The 18,971-nt window shown below is 41.1% G+C and overlaps 1 protein-coding gene across 33 annotated transcripts in view; it reads right to left on the minus strand.

Moving 5' to 3' along the window:
* Nucleotides 1-248: 248 nt before the first annotated feature.
* FNBP1 (formin binding protein 1) overlaps nucleotides 249-18,971 on the minus strand; it is a 98,254-nt gene continuing 79,531 nt past the window's right edge. For 7 of the 33 annotated variants that reach the window (XM_083807958.1, XM_083807984.1, XM_083807953.1 and 4 more), the window contains 8 exons: nucleotides 18,035-18,049; nucleotides 17,854-17,889; nucleotides 14,324-14,433; nucleotides 11,550-11,682; nucleotides 10,260-10,381; nucleotides 9,658-9,797; nucleotides 8,621-8,779; nucleotides 4,406-5,913 (listed from right to left, as the gene is read on the minus strand). In XM_083807958.1, coding sequence (XP_083664084.1) covers nucleotides 5,879-5,913; nucleotides 8,621-8,779; nucleotides 9,658-9,797; nucleotides 10,260-10,381; nucleotides 11,550-11,682; nucleotides 14,324-14,433; nucleotides 17,854-17,889; nucleotides 18,035-18,049 — 750 coding nt within the window. In that variant the 3' untranslated portion in view covers nucleotides 4,406-5,878. The other 26 variants (XM_083807978.1, XM_083807968.1, XM_083807961.1 and 23 more) reach the window with 12 other exon arrangements.

Here is an 18,971-nt window from a genome sequence, read left to right on the forward strand (position 1 = left end):
GAGCAGCTTAGGGGAGTTTCGGGCTATAAAATTTATATCTGGCTGAAACAATAAGTCACAGCTAAATTCCCATTCTCAACTGGAAATGTTTGTGGCAAGACTGAACGGTCACTGGAGAGCAATGGATATAATGCCTCGACAAATCAGAGAAGCCCCGGCAAAGAGGCAGAGCCTTTTTATTGGGAAAGAAAAGGAACAAAACCATTTTTCTTCTTCCCTGGAAGATCAAAAGGGTCCAGTGAACTAGATTTCCGGAATTAAATGTTTATTTAAATATGCAGATGACTTTCCTTTCATTGTTACAAGGTCAATATTCGCTTTCAAATGGAAGCACTTTATTTAAGTTGAATTCTGTCTCCAGAAATGAATGGGCAACACCAGAACCTTTTACATTGGCAATGAAATCACAACACTGAGATGCCACCAAAATCTAGAGATCAGTGCTCAAACACACATACACACACATATACAAATAAAAAAGGTGCTCGACATCATCATGTTAAAATAGAATTTGGCTTCTTTTTAGGTCTTTTGACACTTCAGGCAGGAAAAAACAAACAAACAATATGCATCAAACTAAATGAACCTCTGAAAAATACTCAGCATTAAACACAACTTTCTGTATCAGTAAATATGTTTCTTCTCTATTTACAGATGTTAAGAAAGGGCATTAGAGACTTTTGCTGAGGACAATGTGATTTTGTAGGCTGTACAGTCCGCAGTTCTGGGCAGGATTAGTAAATTCAAGCAGAGTTTTTATAAGCCAGTCACATATTTAGTCCTTCAGATTCTGTAAAAGGTAAACTCAACAAAAATTACCCATTCTTTACCCTGAATAGAGGCAGCAGAATAAAGATGTGTAGGCTACAATACGTGACTGTCGCTAATTTTTCTTGTATTTAGTTTTAAGATCCAGGCATTCGGGAACTACTTGCCAAGTTTATAAAAACTCTGTAAACTCTGGCCTTTTCATTAAAACGTTCAAAGAAAACCAGGCAGCTAAAGCTAATGCTCCTTCTAAAGCGCTATTTAGCGACACAGACATTGCAATTGTTCAAATGTTCCACAGAGGCTGACAATAATATACTGTCCACCTAGATTAAATATATAAAAGCAAACTTTTATCTAATTTTTACATAGATGGCACAACAATAGGTGAAAACGAATTCTCCTAGCTGCTGATTCAACAGTGCATTGGACGCGAGAATAAAAATACTGCAGCTAAAATATTTTAAAGATATTCTTGCACGCCTGTTAACTGCTTAACCATTTAGATCCCCTGATAGATGTACGTTGGCTGTGCAATGCAACGAAGCCTTCGCACTGCTGTCACGGACCTCTGGCCAAAGCCACAGGCGCCGAGGCTATCAGAGGCTCGTGGATCTAAGCAGTTAAGGGACCACGGTAGCAGCAATAAGGATGGCAATTCCCTTGGGGATGACCCTTCCGACTCCGGTAACACTGTAGCTGAGGTGTCAGTGCTGGTAGTGCCTGCTCAAGGGTGCAGGCTCCTGAGCCCCTTTAATTAGATTAAAAAACGTAACCTTTTGCTGGTTGATGCTCGCAGGTATTAAGCACCATAATACGACAGCTACAGTACTAACTGTAGGACTGAGGGACTTTGTGCTACTGAAAACAAAAATCGGTATCCTGAATGGAGAGAAAGGGACAAAGTCATGAAGACAACGTGAAACTAATTCAAAAGTTACTTCATCCTGAGTGGGGAAGACCAAAGCAGTCCCCAGCGTGGAGAGCACATGATTCCTGGACACATTTCCGTATGCTGACCCCGCATAAAAGCGCAGCAGGCAGCAAAACGCCACGCACACACGTTTGTCTGCAAACTAAACCTGAGAGGTTGCATTTTAGGGTTGCTAGCCAGAGCGGCTTTCATAGCAATTTCCTCAAATTCTGGGGATTTTACAAGAGATGCTGAAGTTCTCTAAGAGCAAGTAGATTTCCCCAAATGATGGGCTGATTTATGAATAAATTAGGCCCTCAGGAGCTATTAGGAGCAACTGACTCTTACAGGGCTTAACCATGTACAAGATTACTGTAATATCCTAGCAACAGTAAAGATGCAGGGGAAACCAACACTTTAATAGTATAGAGGTTTAGAAAGCAATTGACCCCCTTTTTAGCCAGTTTAGGTCCAGATCATGTGGTATTTGGAGATATTAAAGCTTTCTCTCCACTGCATGACATGATACAGTACAGCATCGCTTATTATGCTACTTCTGCTTCAAATAAAACCACTTGTGAACAGGGTGGCTGAGGAGTAAGTCACAATTCCTGTCTGGCTTCTGGGTCGAGGTCCAGTCCATGACAAGGTGGGAGAACGAAATAGAGTGCAGTTTCTTTTTTTCTTCTCTTTTATTTTTCTAAAAAAATCTGTTACTCAAACATTAACTGATGAGAACGCACAAAGAGGTCATGCAAAAAGAGAAGGCAAGTCTGAAACGCTGAAAAACAAACCAACAAAAGAAAACTGCAAAGAGATTAACGACGAGCCACAAAATAACGTGGCCCTCAGGAAGGTGGGCGCAGGCAAGGCAACAGGGCGAGCATGCAGACCGAAACAAGAGCAAAATGAGGTCTTTGTGACGAGCAAAATGGGGCTTCAAACCAAAACGCCAGTGTCTGTGTTCGTGTGTGTGTCTGTGTGTGTGTGAGGAAGAGGAGGGAGAAAGGAAGGGGGAGTAAAGAGGAGAGGGCTGAGAGAACAAGCAGGAAAGCAAGTGTACATACGTGAGCTTGAAGGCTTTCAGGAAACAGTAAGGTCATAGGGATTTAATACTTGGAATGAGCATCAGCCTAGATTTTAAAAAAAATAAAGGCTGAAAAGTATTAGTGACCTTTTGGGGAAAGCAGAGTATTGAATAATGCATGTGGATAAAGTTTAATATCCGCAAATTCAGAGTCCAGTCCAGCTGCCGTAACACTGTTCCCAGAGTGGCTTTCCGTGTGTATTACACCTCCGTTCCAAGCTACCTGATCAAACTACCCGCAGGATTAGCGCTAAAGGCACCATGTGAAATGCTGATGGACCAGTGCGTACATTCAGATGGACTGAGGGACAAGGGAGGAGAGAAGACAGACCAATACATGCTTGGGACTCCCTGGTTACCCTTCGCATCAAAGGGCAGCCAGCAGTTCTGTGACCAGTATTGGGAGCAAATGGGTGGGGGAAGTGTTGGTTATTTTTTATGGAAGGGCTGTGCCAAGCTGGCAGAAGAGCAAGGAAGGCTGATAAGTTAATCTGAGCCACAAGTAGCATGCCATGAAGAACAGCAAGCATCTGAATGATACTGGGATGGAGTTTAGGTCTGAATTTTTCAAGTGGGAACTCCAGACAAGACTGGGAGCCTGGCTTTCCGTGGGTGTATTTTAACTGCCTGCAGGGTAAACAGACCATTTTGTTTCTCCTTCTGTGACAAGCTCGCCCCGAGGTTCTTGCACCAGCACAAACACCTTTAGGAATCTAAAACATAAGAAAGACAAAAAGAAAGAGACTGGATTAGAAAGAGACTGGGGAAAAAGGAATCCCTTAAGAGTTGCACTGCCTGCAGGAGATTAAAGGAAATCCAAGCACCTACCAGGTTACAAAGAGTTAAGAACAGCTCCTGAACTCAGGCATACATCACCAGCAGTCATCATTCACCCTCAGCCCTTCCCTCCAGGAAGCATCACTGGATCACTGCTCCCCCCTGGGAGGAGGATGTAAAACCCCTGAGCAGGACCCTGCCAGCACTTTCTCAGTGCAACAGTAGAGAAAACAAACAGCTTTTTCCTTTTCGATCTGCACAAAGTGCTGTAGCTGATCAAGTGACAGCTCCAAAGACCATGACTGATACTGAAGAGCGGCATGAAGCTAAAACACAAAGATAAAGAATTTCGCAGATGAGACCAGACTAGCTATCCTTTACACAACACAGGCTGTGAAGATCCTTCATTCCTAAGGGAAGCCAAGTAAGAAGCAGGTAAGTGACAGTGCTCTTAGCTTCTAAACTCACGCTTTGTCACATTCCTGTAGCCACAGACTGCTGGCTGAGGGTAAGTTTTCTCTGTGGTCAAATAAAGCTACAATCCAGAAGTTTGATTTGGCTGAAGAGGCTGCTGTATCAAAGGGAATATAGGATGAGTCCAAACTTCCCTGACACTTGGGAGAAGGTTGGAACCTTCAGATCTCCTTTGCACCCACTTCCATAACAATAACAAAAGAAAAAACTCCAAACGATAGCACAAAAACTGTTTTCACAGATTCACAACAAAATATTCTTCCTGAAAAAGAACTGCATTTATACTTAGCATTTCTCTGTGTGGGAAGCAAGTGAAAAGCAGCTCTGGACCATTTCTTTTCTATTAATAAAGTTAAATGAATAGCCATTAATAAACTCACAGGAATGAGAAAATATAATGTTTATTAGAAGAAGACACCACGGTACATCAAGCTATAAAGAGATTCCTGACAGATGATGATTCTTTAAAAAATAAGAATAGAAATGGAACAACCACACTGGCCAGATTTAACAAACTTTAACACAAAACAAAAGTTTCTATGCAGTTCCAACCAGATGCAGGCAGCTGAGTAACCAAAAAGGCTTATCAACATAAGGACTGAATAGTTATCAAAACAACAGCTAGGTTAAGCAGAACAACAACCTATAAAACCATTTATATTTATATATTTATATAAAAGGATAAAACCAATTCAAATTCAAGTAACTTTAGTTTTTTAAGTTATGTTATATACATTTTTTTTATACTGGGAGAACTAAGGGCAAGTATTTAACAAAAGGATTTTAAAAAAAGACACAGTCCAGTTTATAATTAATTACCATTTCCTAAATAATTTGGCAAGCATTAAATAATCAGATATATCCTAGATAAAAAGTGCATCAGCATGGTTAACTTTCACCTATTTATTTATATAAGTCAAGGCTCTGCATAATGGTTAGAGCAAGCAAACAGCAGAGCCACAATGCTGTAAGGGATTTATTTATATAACTGGGGGGGTGGGGAGGTAAACAGGAGCAGACCCACAGTGGCAAAGGAACTGAAATGCTAATCAGCCCAGGGCTCCAAAGTTGTTTTTCCTTGTTGCTGTTCTCCCCCCACAGAAGTTTAATTTCACACAACAGTCTGTTCACTGCGCATCAGCCCAAGCAGCCAGTCCTTCTGGTGGGAGCACACAGCATTTTTGCTCGGTGCAATGCAGAGTTTACAGAACAACAGTTACTTCATGCAAGTTCTTGTGTGTATCACATTTTATTTCACAACATCCCTCAGCGAAAGGGAGCTTTGTTCCCAAGCAGATTACGAGGTACCATATTTAATAACACAGTACGGTCAGTCTTGAGTGAAAAGGTCCGACTACTTCCAGTATTCATCAGTTGTCAGCACCAGACACCTGACAGGTAAAAGCCCTGCAAGAAGCTACACCAATGCGTGCACAGAGGAATTGTGTTCCTCGTCCCCTAGCAATTAGAGGTTGGCACAAGTCCCAGAACGTGAGCTTACAGCCAAGAGATCCAGTTCTTAGTCTGCACGTTTTTTAGCATTTATAATAATTTCCTGCATGCATCACAAGGAGAATGAACCGTGTTGGCTCTCCTTTATGTTAGGAAGGACAACAACGCTGTTTACAACTGAATTGGTACAATCAGGCCAGTACTTTTATTGGCAGCGATGCACATTTAAATTTCAAGGAGAACTTATACATGCATCAGCCGAGGGAACTGTACCTAACGAGTCTTTCAGTGATGGAGATATGACTTGTGCATTCATCTCTTCTAAAAGAAAACCTTCTGAAATAGATCTCTTAAAACAATCGTAGCAGCAAACCAGTAGGATAAAAGGTGAACAGGCCTATGCAAACCTACTCAGAGATTTTCTGAAGTGATTTGTACACATCTGAAAAAAAAAAAAAGGCAAAACAAGATAGACATTACCGTTCTTTTTCAATAGGGTTTGCTACCAGCCTCTGACTGGAGGTATTGTAAACTTTACAGGCAGCCCTCATACAAGTATTTGCAGAAACACATCGCCCTAGCCTGGCTCGCACGAGGACTGCGGTCAGAAGGGTGGCTGCAGAACACGACTTACCTGTCCCATCCATCTCAGGTGCTCTAGCACTAGAGCCCTGACAACACAGCTTTCAGCTAACCAAAAAAGCACACCAGCTGCTGAGTGGCTTTTCACAGTGCATTTAACAACCCCATTCTCAGGAACCTGCAGCTCATGACAGGCAAAACTTCGTCGTGCAGGCAAGCCTGCAATACTATCGATTCTGCTGGCTGGAGGAGTCATGAATGTGCTCATTTGGTGGAAATGCTCTTACGCTTCACACAACTACATTTAGAGGTACCAGCTGCTCGAGCATCTTTTCAAAAGCAGGAAAGAATTACCAAAGTTTATAAATGCTTTAGCACTTACAGTGACATTTTCAGGAAAGTTGTAGTTCCCATTTTAAGTATGCAAGGACTGAATAAGTCACTTCTACTAATGTATTAATATCAAATGAGAAATATTCAACTTGCAATAAGGTTTGACTTTTAAATGCAGCAGCATTTCCCACAAATCTTTATACTGCTACTGTGACATTTTATGGGAATTTAAATTTTAGCTTTTCTTTTTCATCAGAGATTTGAGAAAAAAGATGTAAATATTATAGTTAATTTACATCAGATATTCACTCATACGGTTGATTTTGTTCTTAAAGTCCAGCAAAATTAATGGAAGAACTTAAGGGATCTGGAATGCCCCCACTGTTGCTACAGAAGTGGCTGCAACTGTGGCAGCACTCACCTACCCCCAGCACAGACTGCCTGTTTAGGACCATTCAGCTTCATGTTGTAATTTGCATTATACCATTAATACACTAATATTATCTTCTGGCTGGTATCGTAATGCTCCTGCAATATTCTTTTTTCAGGATAATAAGTTAAAGAAAACTTTTGCTGCTTCAGTTAACAGGACTGTGGCAGAATTTCTCACCCTACCCAGAGATGTGCTTTGTTTCATTTCCTATCCTATCCAACCCGCTGCTCTGCTCATAAATAGGCGATTTGCTGTACCCGTCCGCTGATGTGAACTACACTGTGTATATTGGGCAGGAGAGACACGCTTGTTCCTTAAGACAGATTTAAATGCCATAGTAGCTTAGCTGTTTCAAGCAGCCTACTCTGCTGAAAAACAAATTTTTCCAGCAGAATAATAATGTTGCTTTCAACTACTGCCATACACAGAGCAGTCAATCTCCAAAGGAGAGAACACAGAATTATAAGAAGGGGTCTCTCATTCTGTGCTCTGTCTTGCTCTGAACATGAAGGAAAACGTACGATCCACATCCGTCTTTCAAAGGTTAACAAAAGCAGACAGAGGGACGCTGAGCCTTCTGCGCTCTTTTGCATCTCAACTGACTCTGTATTTGCCAACACAAACATAAAACCACTGTATGATGGCAAAATAAAAGAAGACCCCAGACATTCATCTGCAGCAGACAAGGCACTGCGCTGTTTAGTACTGAATCCAGGAACAGCAAACTAATCAAGTTATAGTGCTTGTTGTTTACAGAGAGAGCTCTACTCTCTCCCTACTGTCTGCAATCCCCTATAAGAATGGTTCAACTTTCTTTTAAATTGGATGAGGCACCTTGCTTCACACCCGGAACTTCAAGGGCTAGGAAACACAATAATCTGAAGGATTAAATGACTAAAAAATAACTGTTTTGGAACAAATGTCCTGTTTTGGAACAGGATTAAAATAATTTCTGTGTATGATATTACCAGGTGTTTACGTGTTAGCATGTGTTCTAGCCAGTATTTCCCTGTATGCTCTGCTTGCTTACACAACACATCTATTTATGAGGAGTCAAAAGCAAAAAAGGAAACAGAAGATAGCCCAGTCTAAACTCAGCATGCCTCCACTGATTGTGTGAGCAAAAGATGAAGCCATTTCTTATGGGTCATCTGAAATAGCCGTATTTCATCTGAAATAGCAAATACATCCAAAAAACCATTTTCTGAAATGTATCAAGATGGAAAAGAATAGAGGATCTTCCTTAATGTCAAGCATTTAAGGATGACAGAGTGCCGTGTAGACACCTGGCAAGATCTCTCCTTCCTCTTCCAAGGACACTAACTAAATGATGAACAGGTTTCAATTCAAAAGGTCCACAGAACTCATTAGGCTCTGAAAAGCTACAACACTGAGATACAAAACAGCAGCTAAATATTTCCTATGTAACAGTTCACTGAACCAGTTTGGAACAACTGACTTGTGAATACGTCTGAGGTGCCCCCTCAATATCTAAGGAAAGCCAATAATCATTCCAAATGGCTCTGTTTCCTGCACTAAGTTGGGTGTGCAATGGCAGTGACAGTTGAATAAGCACCTACTAGGAAAGGCTGCATTTTCCCTCTACCACGCTATCCTCCTCTGATAAATAAAAAGCATGTTTTGTGTACAGCACACAGTATTAGTCCATGTACAAAATAATGCACTTGGTGGCATTGTACAGACTTTTAAAAGGCTCTATCTGCAACACAGAGCAGTTGCAGGGTTGGGTATCTCTGTGAAAGCAAATAATAATAATAGTATTAAATATAAGTCATAGCACCTTTGGCATTTTTGTCCAAATAGACTTCAACATACGACGTAGGGACGTAGCCCTCCTCATCTTCATTCCTTCGGATTCGCGTCCACCCATCACCTTTGTCTTCTTCTATTACATAGAGCATTTCTCCTTCTGCTACAGAAATTGTTCCTTCATTCTGACCTGAAAGACACAATAACATGGATTTTAGGCTACCCTGTGCAATGGGAATCACAGGTGGAGTGGGAGATGCTTATGGCATGTCGGGACAGGGTGCTGACACCTTTGTTGTGTCACTGCAGCATGAACAAGAATACATGATTCTGGAGCCAAGAGAGCACGCTCAAAGAACCAGAGAAATGTGATCCTAACATTAGGGTTGCTATAGGAAATTCTACTGCCACCAACAAAGAGAAAACACCCATGAGCCTCATAAAATTTCTTGTAGCTAATGTCCAGCTTTTACAACTGCTCTATTGGAAAGCAGTGATCACAGGCCAGAGCATTTATTTACCACATACGGGCTAAAATTACAAGGCAATGTACGTACCACTAAGAATTTACTTTGAATGAGTATCATAACCCTAAATAATGCTACCCTTACACAAATTTCTCCTCACAGCAGAAGTCCCAAACACGTAATGTAACAGATTTTTCCACCAGTGACAGTGGTTCATATAGTGCTCCTGTGATAATATGTTTAGAGCTTATCCCCCAGCAAGCAATCCCAGTCAAAAAATTCTCATGGAGACCTTCAGTAAGTATGGGATAAAGCACACTGAGGGAAGGAAACGCACTGAATAGAAAACATTTTATTACCTAACTATTTAGCACTATAAGGATAAACAATTCTAGCTTTTTTTTTTTTTTTCTTGCTGAGGCCCTGCAAAATGCAAGGCCGATCACTGTCCTGGTGCCTCTGCAAAACAGAATCATGCCAAAGCCTCACTCAGCCTTTCTTTGCCTACTTAAGCGCTGAAGGGGTTAAACGGAGGTTTTCCACTTGTCATAGGAACCAAACAAAACAGTAAGCAAAATGAAGAGTAAAAGCTGAGTAATACCTTCAAACGTATAGAGAGCTTTACATGTTCCTATGGTTGGTAGTGGTTCTTCATCGTCAAATTCATCATCAAAATCCGTTGCAGGTACTTTCATCTCAGTCTCCTGACTTTGCTCTTCCGTGTAACTGCCATCTGGGCTGCTCAAGAGAGGAAAATACAGAGCAACTATAGCAACCAGCCTCGGGAGCAAAGAGGATGGCTTGTTTACGAGGCACTTAAGGCAAGGTGAGCAACTCAAGCTGGAGCCGCTCAGCGATTCCAAAGCATGTTCAGGACAGGCTGCTACCACTAGCAGCTGTCACAACACAATGGGTAAGACTAGTCATTTTTCTCTTCAAAAGCTGTAAAATATATCCATCTCACTTGCCTTCACAGCACTGGGGCTATTATAAATTTCATCATACTTAGAAAAGCAGCTCTTAAAGTTGGAATATTCTATATGCTAAAAGTAGTAAGCAAGACTCCCTTCATGGAGTGCCTGCCTTCAGTCTGGTCATTGAATAAACTCCTGAACGTTGCAGAGCAACAGTTTTCCTGTTTAAAGCTCAGGAAATCAAGTTCCATATCAGTCCAAACAAGTCAGCTCTATACAGATACTGTACCTCTCCCGGTCCTGTGCGCAGCTGTTTACTGCTGACGTGTTCTGGGCTTCATACAGCCCACTCTGCCGTCGGGCCTGTTCAGTCCGCATGGGCAGCCTGCCCTCCACCTCGGCCAGCCAGCCCTGCGAAGGAAAAGGAGCGGTCTCACACATCCCTGGTGCTTAGACTTGCAGGAGGACATATGTTGTTTTTACTTTGCTTTGTTATATTTGACATTCAGACTATGGAACTAAAAACAGATTGTAAACATTTAAATGTTTTCTTTTGAGATGCAGTTCTCAGGGGTATAAATAGATTCTGTATGTTCAACATTTATTAAAACTCTTGGTCTTGCCACAAAACACGCTTACTGAAAACTTGATTCTTTTGTGACACTGGGTGCTGAAAACACCGAGTTAAGAGGAGCAGTTAATAGCTGTTTGGACATGCTGCTGCTCTCGTCACAATAAAGTACGAAGATATGTGGCAGCTTAAAGCAGTCTCAAGAACATCAGACACACAGCAGTCCTAGTGACTGCTGAATGCAAGAGGAGTAATCTGGGGAGAAAAAAAGAGCCAGTGATTTTCAAAAGGCTAAGCAAGCAATGGATAGTAAAGCCAACGACTGTACGAAACATCTAAAATTAACGAGCTTTATATCTTTTTATGTTCATAGGCTAACTTAGAGAGTGAAACCTCTCCTCAGTCCTATAATCCTTCTGGTGTAATTATAATGGGATACACTTATAATGGCTTCTTATATTCCAAATACTTCTCATACTCCTGAGATTTTGCATCTCTAAGAAGCCTTCTGTTAATGGCAGACTATTCCTTAAAATGTATTTCTTCTGATGGCTTCTGTCTTGCTGTTAAGACTTTAAATGGTACTTTACATTTATGTTCCTCTGATTTTCCACAGACATCTGTAACACGATGCTTCAAATTATTTAATTAAATAAGCATCTGAACCCCTCTGAGCAGTCCAGAGAGCACTACATTTTCTCTTATCCTCTACTTAGCATCGCCTGTTTTCTGTGGCAAATTAAAGAGCATGCAAGTTGGCTGACAATCACAAGAGATGGTACATATTTATGTTACACAAATAGGCTGAAAGATCTCAATTAACTTAAGTGCTTAAGTAGCACTTCCCCATAGATAGGGAGAAAATGCTTCAGTACATTTCTATCTAGAAAAGCACTGAAGCACCTGCTTAGAATCAAGCATGTGCTGAGCTACTTGTCACTGAAGCAGGGCGTATTCACTTAGACCAACATCACTACTGTACACTTACTCTTGTATCTCTTCCCATACCTCAAATTTCTGAACTTCTAATCGTAGCTTTTCAATGTTCTGTCCGAGTTCTGCTAATCTGTGGTCCACACTTGCTGGATCTCCCATCTGTGGGTTCTTGATATACACATCTTTCATTTTCGTTAAGGCATCTCTGAAAGAGAAGAAAAACAAAGTATACAAATGTTAGTGCAGCTGGGGGCAAATCTCTTTCTCTAAATGAGGGAAAGCAAAAGGATAATAAACTGCCTTTTCTTTACTCTGTGGTTCAAGTCTTATCTGCTACAATGGTAATGGGAAACATCAAGACAGGGGCTTTTGTCCTGTATAGAACCAACCCTCAAAAAGCAACAGCAAAATCACTCGCCAAAATAGAATTCACATTGTCAGAGGTGGAGGGGAAAAAAAAATGTGTGTGTGTGACACCTTTACCTACAAGGTGATACGAGAGGCACTGTCTACAAGCCTAACTCTTCAGTCCTTACATTAAAAGGAGCTTCTTGCTCTACAATCAGCAGAGGGTTTTTCACATAAGCAAGGCTGGCAGCTGGAGCCTCACCAGTGAACTGTTTGGCCACACGGATGTACTGCGCTGCTACAAGCACACACTGCATTTAGACCAAATGATTCAAGCTCCATGTGGCCCACTTGAACAACTTCAGCAGAGAAGTGACTGGACGCTTGGATAATTGCCTTTTGCAAAGCAAAAGAAGGAATTTGGTATTGAATTTTAGCCTGACACACTGTTTTATTTAGTACTAGGATTTCCACTTGCCAGCCCAGGGGGTGGGGTGGCAATCTCGGGGGGGAGACAACAAACAGTTGCATCATTCTCCTCCATCATGGGCTGAAATCCAATTGAGAAACTAGGACGAAGAGCTGGACATGGATGTATTAATAACAAAAATGGAGTGATAACCAGGAATTCTTACCTTGCTTGTTGAATTTTGTCCTTTGCAATGCAAATAATTTGTAAGATATTTATTTCACCCTGCTTAAAATGAAGCAAAATCCAGATGGTTTGCATTTGTCACAGCATAGCAACAGATGGACCTTAGGCCACATAATGCGACCCTGCATCCTGTTAAGTTATACATTATTTTTACTAGACTGTTTCTGGGGGCTGTGTTTCGTATCAACCCAGATGCCAAATGCCTTGGGTTTCAGAGTTGTTAATTTTAGGGCCTACTATGATGAATATACCAACATTAATGTAGTACAAGCATGAGATCCCTTAGGGAAGCCTGCGGAGCTTTCACCGACAGCAGTGTGCTGCCTTTGACGTGAGGCAAGTTGAAGCTGAACTTAAGGAAAAAAGTTATCTGCATGATGAACGTTTCACAGCTGAGAGATGGGTGACTTACGAGCCAATTTCCTGTATTACTGGCACAGTTATTCGGCTTTTCTCTAGGCATTACTTGGGGGGAGAAAGGTTAATGTCAGTCCCACGACTCAAGTTAACACTCTTTATATTTTAGAGTTTCCCACCAAACTCTTGACAATTGCAATCCTGTGCCTGCTTTTGCTTTGTGTGTAGAGAAAATGAGAAAAAGAGTGGGTGGCAAGGAAGTGGGACTGCTCTGTGGTTGAAGCCCTAAGGGACAATATTGCAAACCTATGAGTCATGATGATTTTAATTTTTTAACTCTTGCTTAACTGCTGGTGCTACTTCCTCAATCGTATACTATCTTCATTTTAAAATCGCTTCATTCTGCTCTGATTTCCTATCAAGTTTTAATATTGGGTTACCTCAGAATCAATACAGAGCAGAAAGGAAAATCTATACAGAAACAAACGTTAAGTTACCACATAGGGAAAAATGCTATGGAAGTAATATAACCATGTGCTGTCTTCCTTTCTCTTTTATGATATAAAATATAAAAGAGATAGTCTGGGTTACCAAACCAACATAAATAGGATCTTCAAAGCAAAATAGCAGAAAATGTAGGCATATCTTTGCAAATGCGAAGCAGTATTTTGGGATGGACTAATACCAGTGAGGCTGAGTCTTAAAATCATTCAGAGAAGAAAAATTTCGTCTTCTACAAACATAGCATGCTGAATCTTTAATGCAACTGCAGGAGCCAGAATACGAGCAATCACTGGAAGCAACAAATACGAGCTGCCAGAATCAACAAAAAGTGTGTAACTAAAATGGTCTTGTTCTCAACCACAACGATAAACCAAGCCTTGTAGAAAAAACATCCACAAAAGCACAGGACTCATCTTTTCTGCTTCCAGGAAACGTATGCTACAGACCAGAGTCTTAAGATACATAACTATCAATCTGCACTTCTGACGATGTTATCATGCTCATAATAGCCTCTTTTGCTGGGATCTACCCATGCCCACCTTTGCCCATCATATGTTTATAGCTGACCCGCTAAGTGCTGAGAGGTCTGATTGTGCTACTGACTGAGACTGTACTTACACCCTGTACTTACCTAAAATAAACTAACAAAAAATAAATAAAACAAAAACCGCACCACCATCACTCACACCCAGTACCAGATCACATCACCCAAAAAAATTGTGTATCCAACACTGATCTTTGTCTGGATCGTGACTAAACTGCTACTCTGCTGCAAAGGCCCAAGACAGAATCTCCACAAAGAAGGAAAAATTGTCTGCATTTACCGTGTATCTAATTCCCATCTTTAGCAATATGTAACCTCTGTGCCTTTTCTTGGAATAGCACCTTAGAAAACCCTAGAACCTTGCTCTTACTTTTCAGTTGTTTCAGTTCTGCTGTATAAGACCACCTATTTCATTTTTCATTGTGGGTGTTGGCTTACCTTTGATCCATTTCCTTCTGAATGTCTTTGTTTAGTTCATCGACTTTCTGCTGAAGCTTCTTTCTTCTTTGCTCAGGTGGGAGATTGCTGAAGTCTTCTGGCCCAGCTCCCTGCAGAGCGGAATGGAGGAAAAAAGAAAAAATCAGGATCTAAAAGAATCATTTCAGGATTGCATTTTGACAATATCTCACAAAAATCTGTGCAAAAACCACAATGAATGGTCTGAAGCATTGTTATTGCTTGTACTAGTACTTATCAGTCCCTGAATGGCTAGGAATCTGAATGCCTAACAACAAATCCCAGGACCCCATCCCACTTTCCTATCAAATGGCTATTGGGAAATCAGCAAACAGAGAATGCCAGAATTCAATGGCAAAGCTGAAAATCTATTTTTATCCACGTTTAACAGCAGATTTTATTTAACAGAGTTACAGTCTCACGGAAAGTTCATCTTCCCTGCCTTTCCCTACTCTTCTACAGAGAGCAACTCTTTAGAGCAGTTGTTAGCTTCTACTCCTGTGTCACAGTCATGCTTCTTGTGCCCACTGCTAATTGCTGGCTTGCTCTATGTAGTCTGAGGGTTGGTCCAATACGCTTAATTTATGTCAGGACTCTCCCAAACAAAGTAAGGTAACAGAACCACTTAATCTGGGATTATATAATTTAAGAGCACATTGCACACTCTCCGGAATCCACATTTCATGGATTATCCTCAATATTTCCTTTCTTACTTGTATTGGCATAGAAATCAGGAATTTTGTCAAAGCCACAGAATCTATTTGAAGTCATAACTCAAGGATAAAACTGGAAGACCACAGTGGTTTCCCATGTATGATTCTGCTTAAAACCCCCCTTTTATGCCCTCAGACTGCTATGCCTATTCTCGATTGCCCCAGTTTGGTATAGCAGGTAGACTTACATAAAACGTGCCCACACTATTTTCAAAGTACCAACAATTTCTGGCTTGCAAGAAGGCAAGGAGGAAAGTTTGGGTGAGCTATAACAAACAGATTTCAATGATAACTAGCTGCATTGTAAAAGAATGAGTTTCTTTCATGTAATCTACAATTTGTAAAGGTTTTTCTTGTCTTGGTTTCTGCTCATTCCACATGCCATTTCTAAGGGGGAATACTGGCATGTGCAAGACAGAAGGGGAAAACCACAAAGCTGAGTAACGCAATTCAATAGCTCAGGAGCTTACTGAAAGCTGGTGAGTAAAGTTGCAACATTAGTTTTACTCAAATGCCAAATGTTTCTCTTAGAGGAAAGTGATTTAGTGGACACTTTACCACAAAGGCTACATATTAGACCCCTTCAGCTCTGCACTGAGTGTGCCCTCTGAGACAGCGCACTCTCTATTCTGCATTCACAGGACATGCTATTTATAAAGAAAGCATGCGGGTGTCAGAGGGTGGAGAAGAAGTACAGACAGGCCATCTCCTCCTCTTCTGCTCTAGTAATTGCAAGAAAGCAGAGCAGGCTAGCCTAATGAAATTTTCAGTACAAGACAGCACATGCAGCTAAATCAAAGCCTGATCTTCTGTGTAACAAACTCTTAAAATTCCATTTTATGATACAATGGGAAAGCAAATTTAAAATAAATGAGGGAAACAACTAAATAAGTTAGACACATTCTAAAACTTGCGTCATTTGCAGTCCTTGCAGTTCTGAATTACTGCTCACATTACTTGCTACGCATGGTACAGGAAAGCTGTACTTTAATTAGTCCTTTAATGTTGATAGCATTTTGCTTCATAGTAACCCCCACATCACATTAACTTTAAAATATATTAAAACAGTCTAATCTGCACACTAAAGCCATGCATACGTTTTTAAGGCAAAGCATCTGGATATAGCTTCAAAAATGAGTAGTTAAAAGAAAGATTTTAAGGTGTTCTACTCAATTCTATCCAGAAGAGACAGAGATGCTTGAAAATATCCCCAGTTATACTAGATTTAGTCAAACCAATTTGGAAAAGCTTTTTATTTTGGATTCTTTGCTTCAACCTCAATCAAAAGCTCCAGGCTGGACTAAATTCAGTATTTGTGTTGACAATGCTTCAGACCAAAGCACTAGTGTCGCGTGGAAACGCATGCCTGAGACCAGGTGAACTCACTGAGACTTGATTCCATGCTTGGTGACTTCCCACCAGAACAGAAGCTACGGATCCTCTTCTAGCAGAAAGAGTCAAGGAGCAATTTTTGCACATGCTGGGCACATTTCATGCTCTCAAGCGAAACACGCCTGGGCTATCTCTTTAGTAGTAAGCATTGCCTGTGTTTTCTAGAAATGCACATCTTTTTGATTTGTGTAATTCTTGGGGAAAGGCCAGGTCAGCCATTTGTTTGGGGAGGATGTGTTCCTACTCACTAAGGCTTGGCTCAGCTACACAACACACTAACTTTGTGGCCAGGAAAACAACACATGGAAATTCTTGGTATAAACCCTTTGGACTAATAGGCCAGTGGATGGCAACAGCCAAAAGAACGAGGTTTGCAAGTAAGCCTGGGATCTCCATCATCCCTCAGGTCTACCACAGGTCTTCAGGGAAGCAATACTGCAGTGAAGCCAAAGCGAGTCACTGTGGTGCACAGTGCAGCAGCAGGGCTCGAAACCTCCGGAGACGCACCAGAGCTACACCAGGCAGCTTTCAGGGCACAGCCCTTTCCCCAGAATAAGCTGCTATGAACAGAACAGGTCCAAAATGATGCATCCATGAACAAGGTGTATGCAGGGAGGAGAGGAATAAGAGGCAGAGAGAACCTAAAGGCACTGACTGGTGAGGAAAAGGAAAACTTTGAAGCTAATGCAGTTAAGGAGCTACTGTGGATCCTCGGAAGCTTTCTGAAGTTGCAACCAGTCATTTGTGGCTCCAGCATGCTTGCACCAAGTGGGTCAGCAAACCAGTCGCATTCCCCTTGTGACTGGAATCATCAAAGGCAAAGGAATCTTGACAAGCTATCAGGAACATCAAGGCGTGGAATATCTCAAGCAGTACAGTACCTTGAATGGAAAGTTGACCACCCAATTTGTTTTCCCCAAGAGGCTCACCCGTTCCCTTTCCAACTCAGTAACTTTATCTTACCGTAGTTCAAGCAACCTTCGCAGCTGCATCCAAGATAGAATTTAGGATTTGTACACATAATTTGCAAGTTCAAATCAGACTGAGTTAACCTTGTTGGTTAAGGTTTACAGAACTGTAATTAATACCATTATTAGTTATTCTGAAGGACTACATAGGGCTGTAAAATGTAGGCGATGATGCAGATTTCCAGTAATACCTGGACATAGAAAGTAAACTTTGCAGCTATGTTACACTTAAACAAAATGCATGCATTTCTCTCTGAAAAGGGTCCAAATATAGACACCTTTATTTCTTTTAATGTTTTAATTTATACTTATACAGTAGCAGAATTACTTGATACTGTTTTTCTACATTTTCGTAGCCCTAGATTACAAAAATGAAAGCTAAACTAGATATTAGAGTTAATTTTTTAGCAACTTATTAGAAAGACTGAGTTCCGATCACCTCTATTAGACTCCAGACCTGTGTATTCAGAGTTATCTGATAAACATCAAAAAAAAAGCAAACACAAAGAAGAAACAAATTTAACAATTTCAGTGTCATGTCACATGTGGCACAGTGCACATTAACACACACAGAAAATTGTGATTAAAACACAGGACAGGCATGCTGTAAATGTGCTTACCAGCTTGAGAGAAAGCTTCATGTAAAATTGGAGAGATACAGGGTGGGGGAAAAAGAGAAAAAAAACAACAGTGCATCAGTAGAAGAGGAACTTTTTCAGACTGACGTTACAATACAATGACACATACTCCCCTTGCTGTCGGAATGCAAAATGGGTAACACTAACAGATCTGTGCAAAAGTTCACAAGACGGCCCAGCATTACCAGTCAGCTGCCATTTCCTCGCCAGGAGCAGGGATGGAAGTGTTTGTTGTACCTCTACATACATGCTTCAGTACTGCAGGTGAAGATCTGCCCTGGACTGGCTCATTTACAGCAGCTACAACAGTGATTCTCGCATTAACGCAACAACTTTCAAGTGGAGAAAATCCTCTGAACTTGCAAAACTATGCAAGTTGCTTTAGATCAAAAAATACGTTGAAACGCAGTCACAAGCATCAGCTGCTTTATGCAAGAGAAAGGGATGATGACGCCTGGCCAAAATGCCATGAAGAGGAAAGGCGCTATTGCTCAGCCTCCTGCTGCACGGTGCCATCTCCAGCCACTTCCAGGAGCCAAAGCCTCGCCCTCAGGCCCGTGGCCAAACGACAATCCTCCCAGAATATCCCTATTTACTGGGGACAGCGCCATCCGGGCAGTCTCTTAAGCCATTTCATGTTCTTGAACAATTCAAACGCAGATACTCATCATCTCAAATGTATTTTGGCCACACGGTCAGACAAGGTCAGGACCAAGAACAAGGAAAAAAAAAATCCCTTGTCTTTGCACCAAATCGATTCAAAGACAGCCCAGTAAGACATTATTCAAGCCCCTTAAATGATTTACATGATCTAATTTTTCAAAGGTTAACACATTTCCTGGTACAGAGCCAAAACATTATCTTTTACTTACTCTGGGAAAGAAAAGAGACTGCAAAAAGTGAAGTGTACATGCTTAAA

This window comes from Anser anser, assembly GCF_964211835.1.
Source record: "Anser anser genome assembly, chromosome: 21".
Classification (NCBI taxonomy): Eukaryota; Metazoa; Chordata; class Aves; order Anseriformes; family Anatidae; genus Anser; species Anser anser.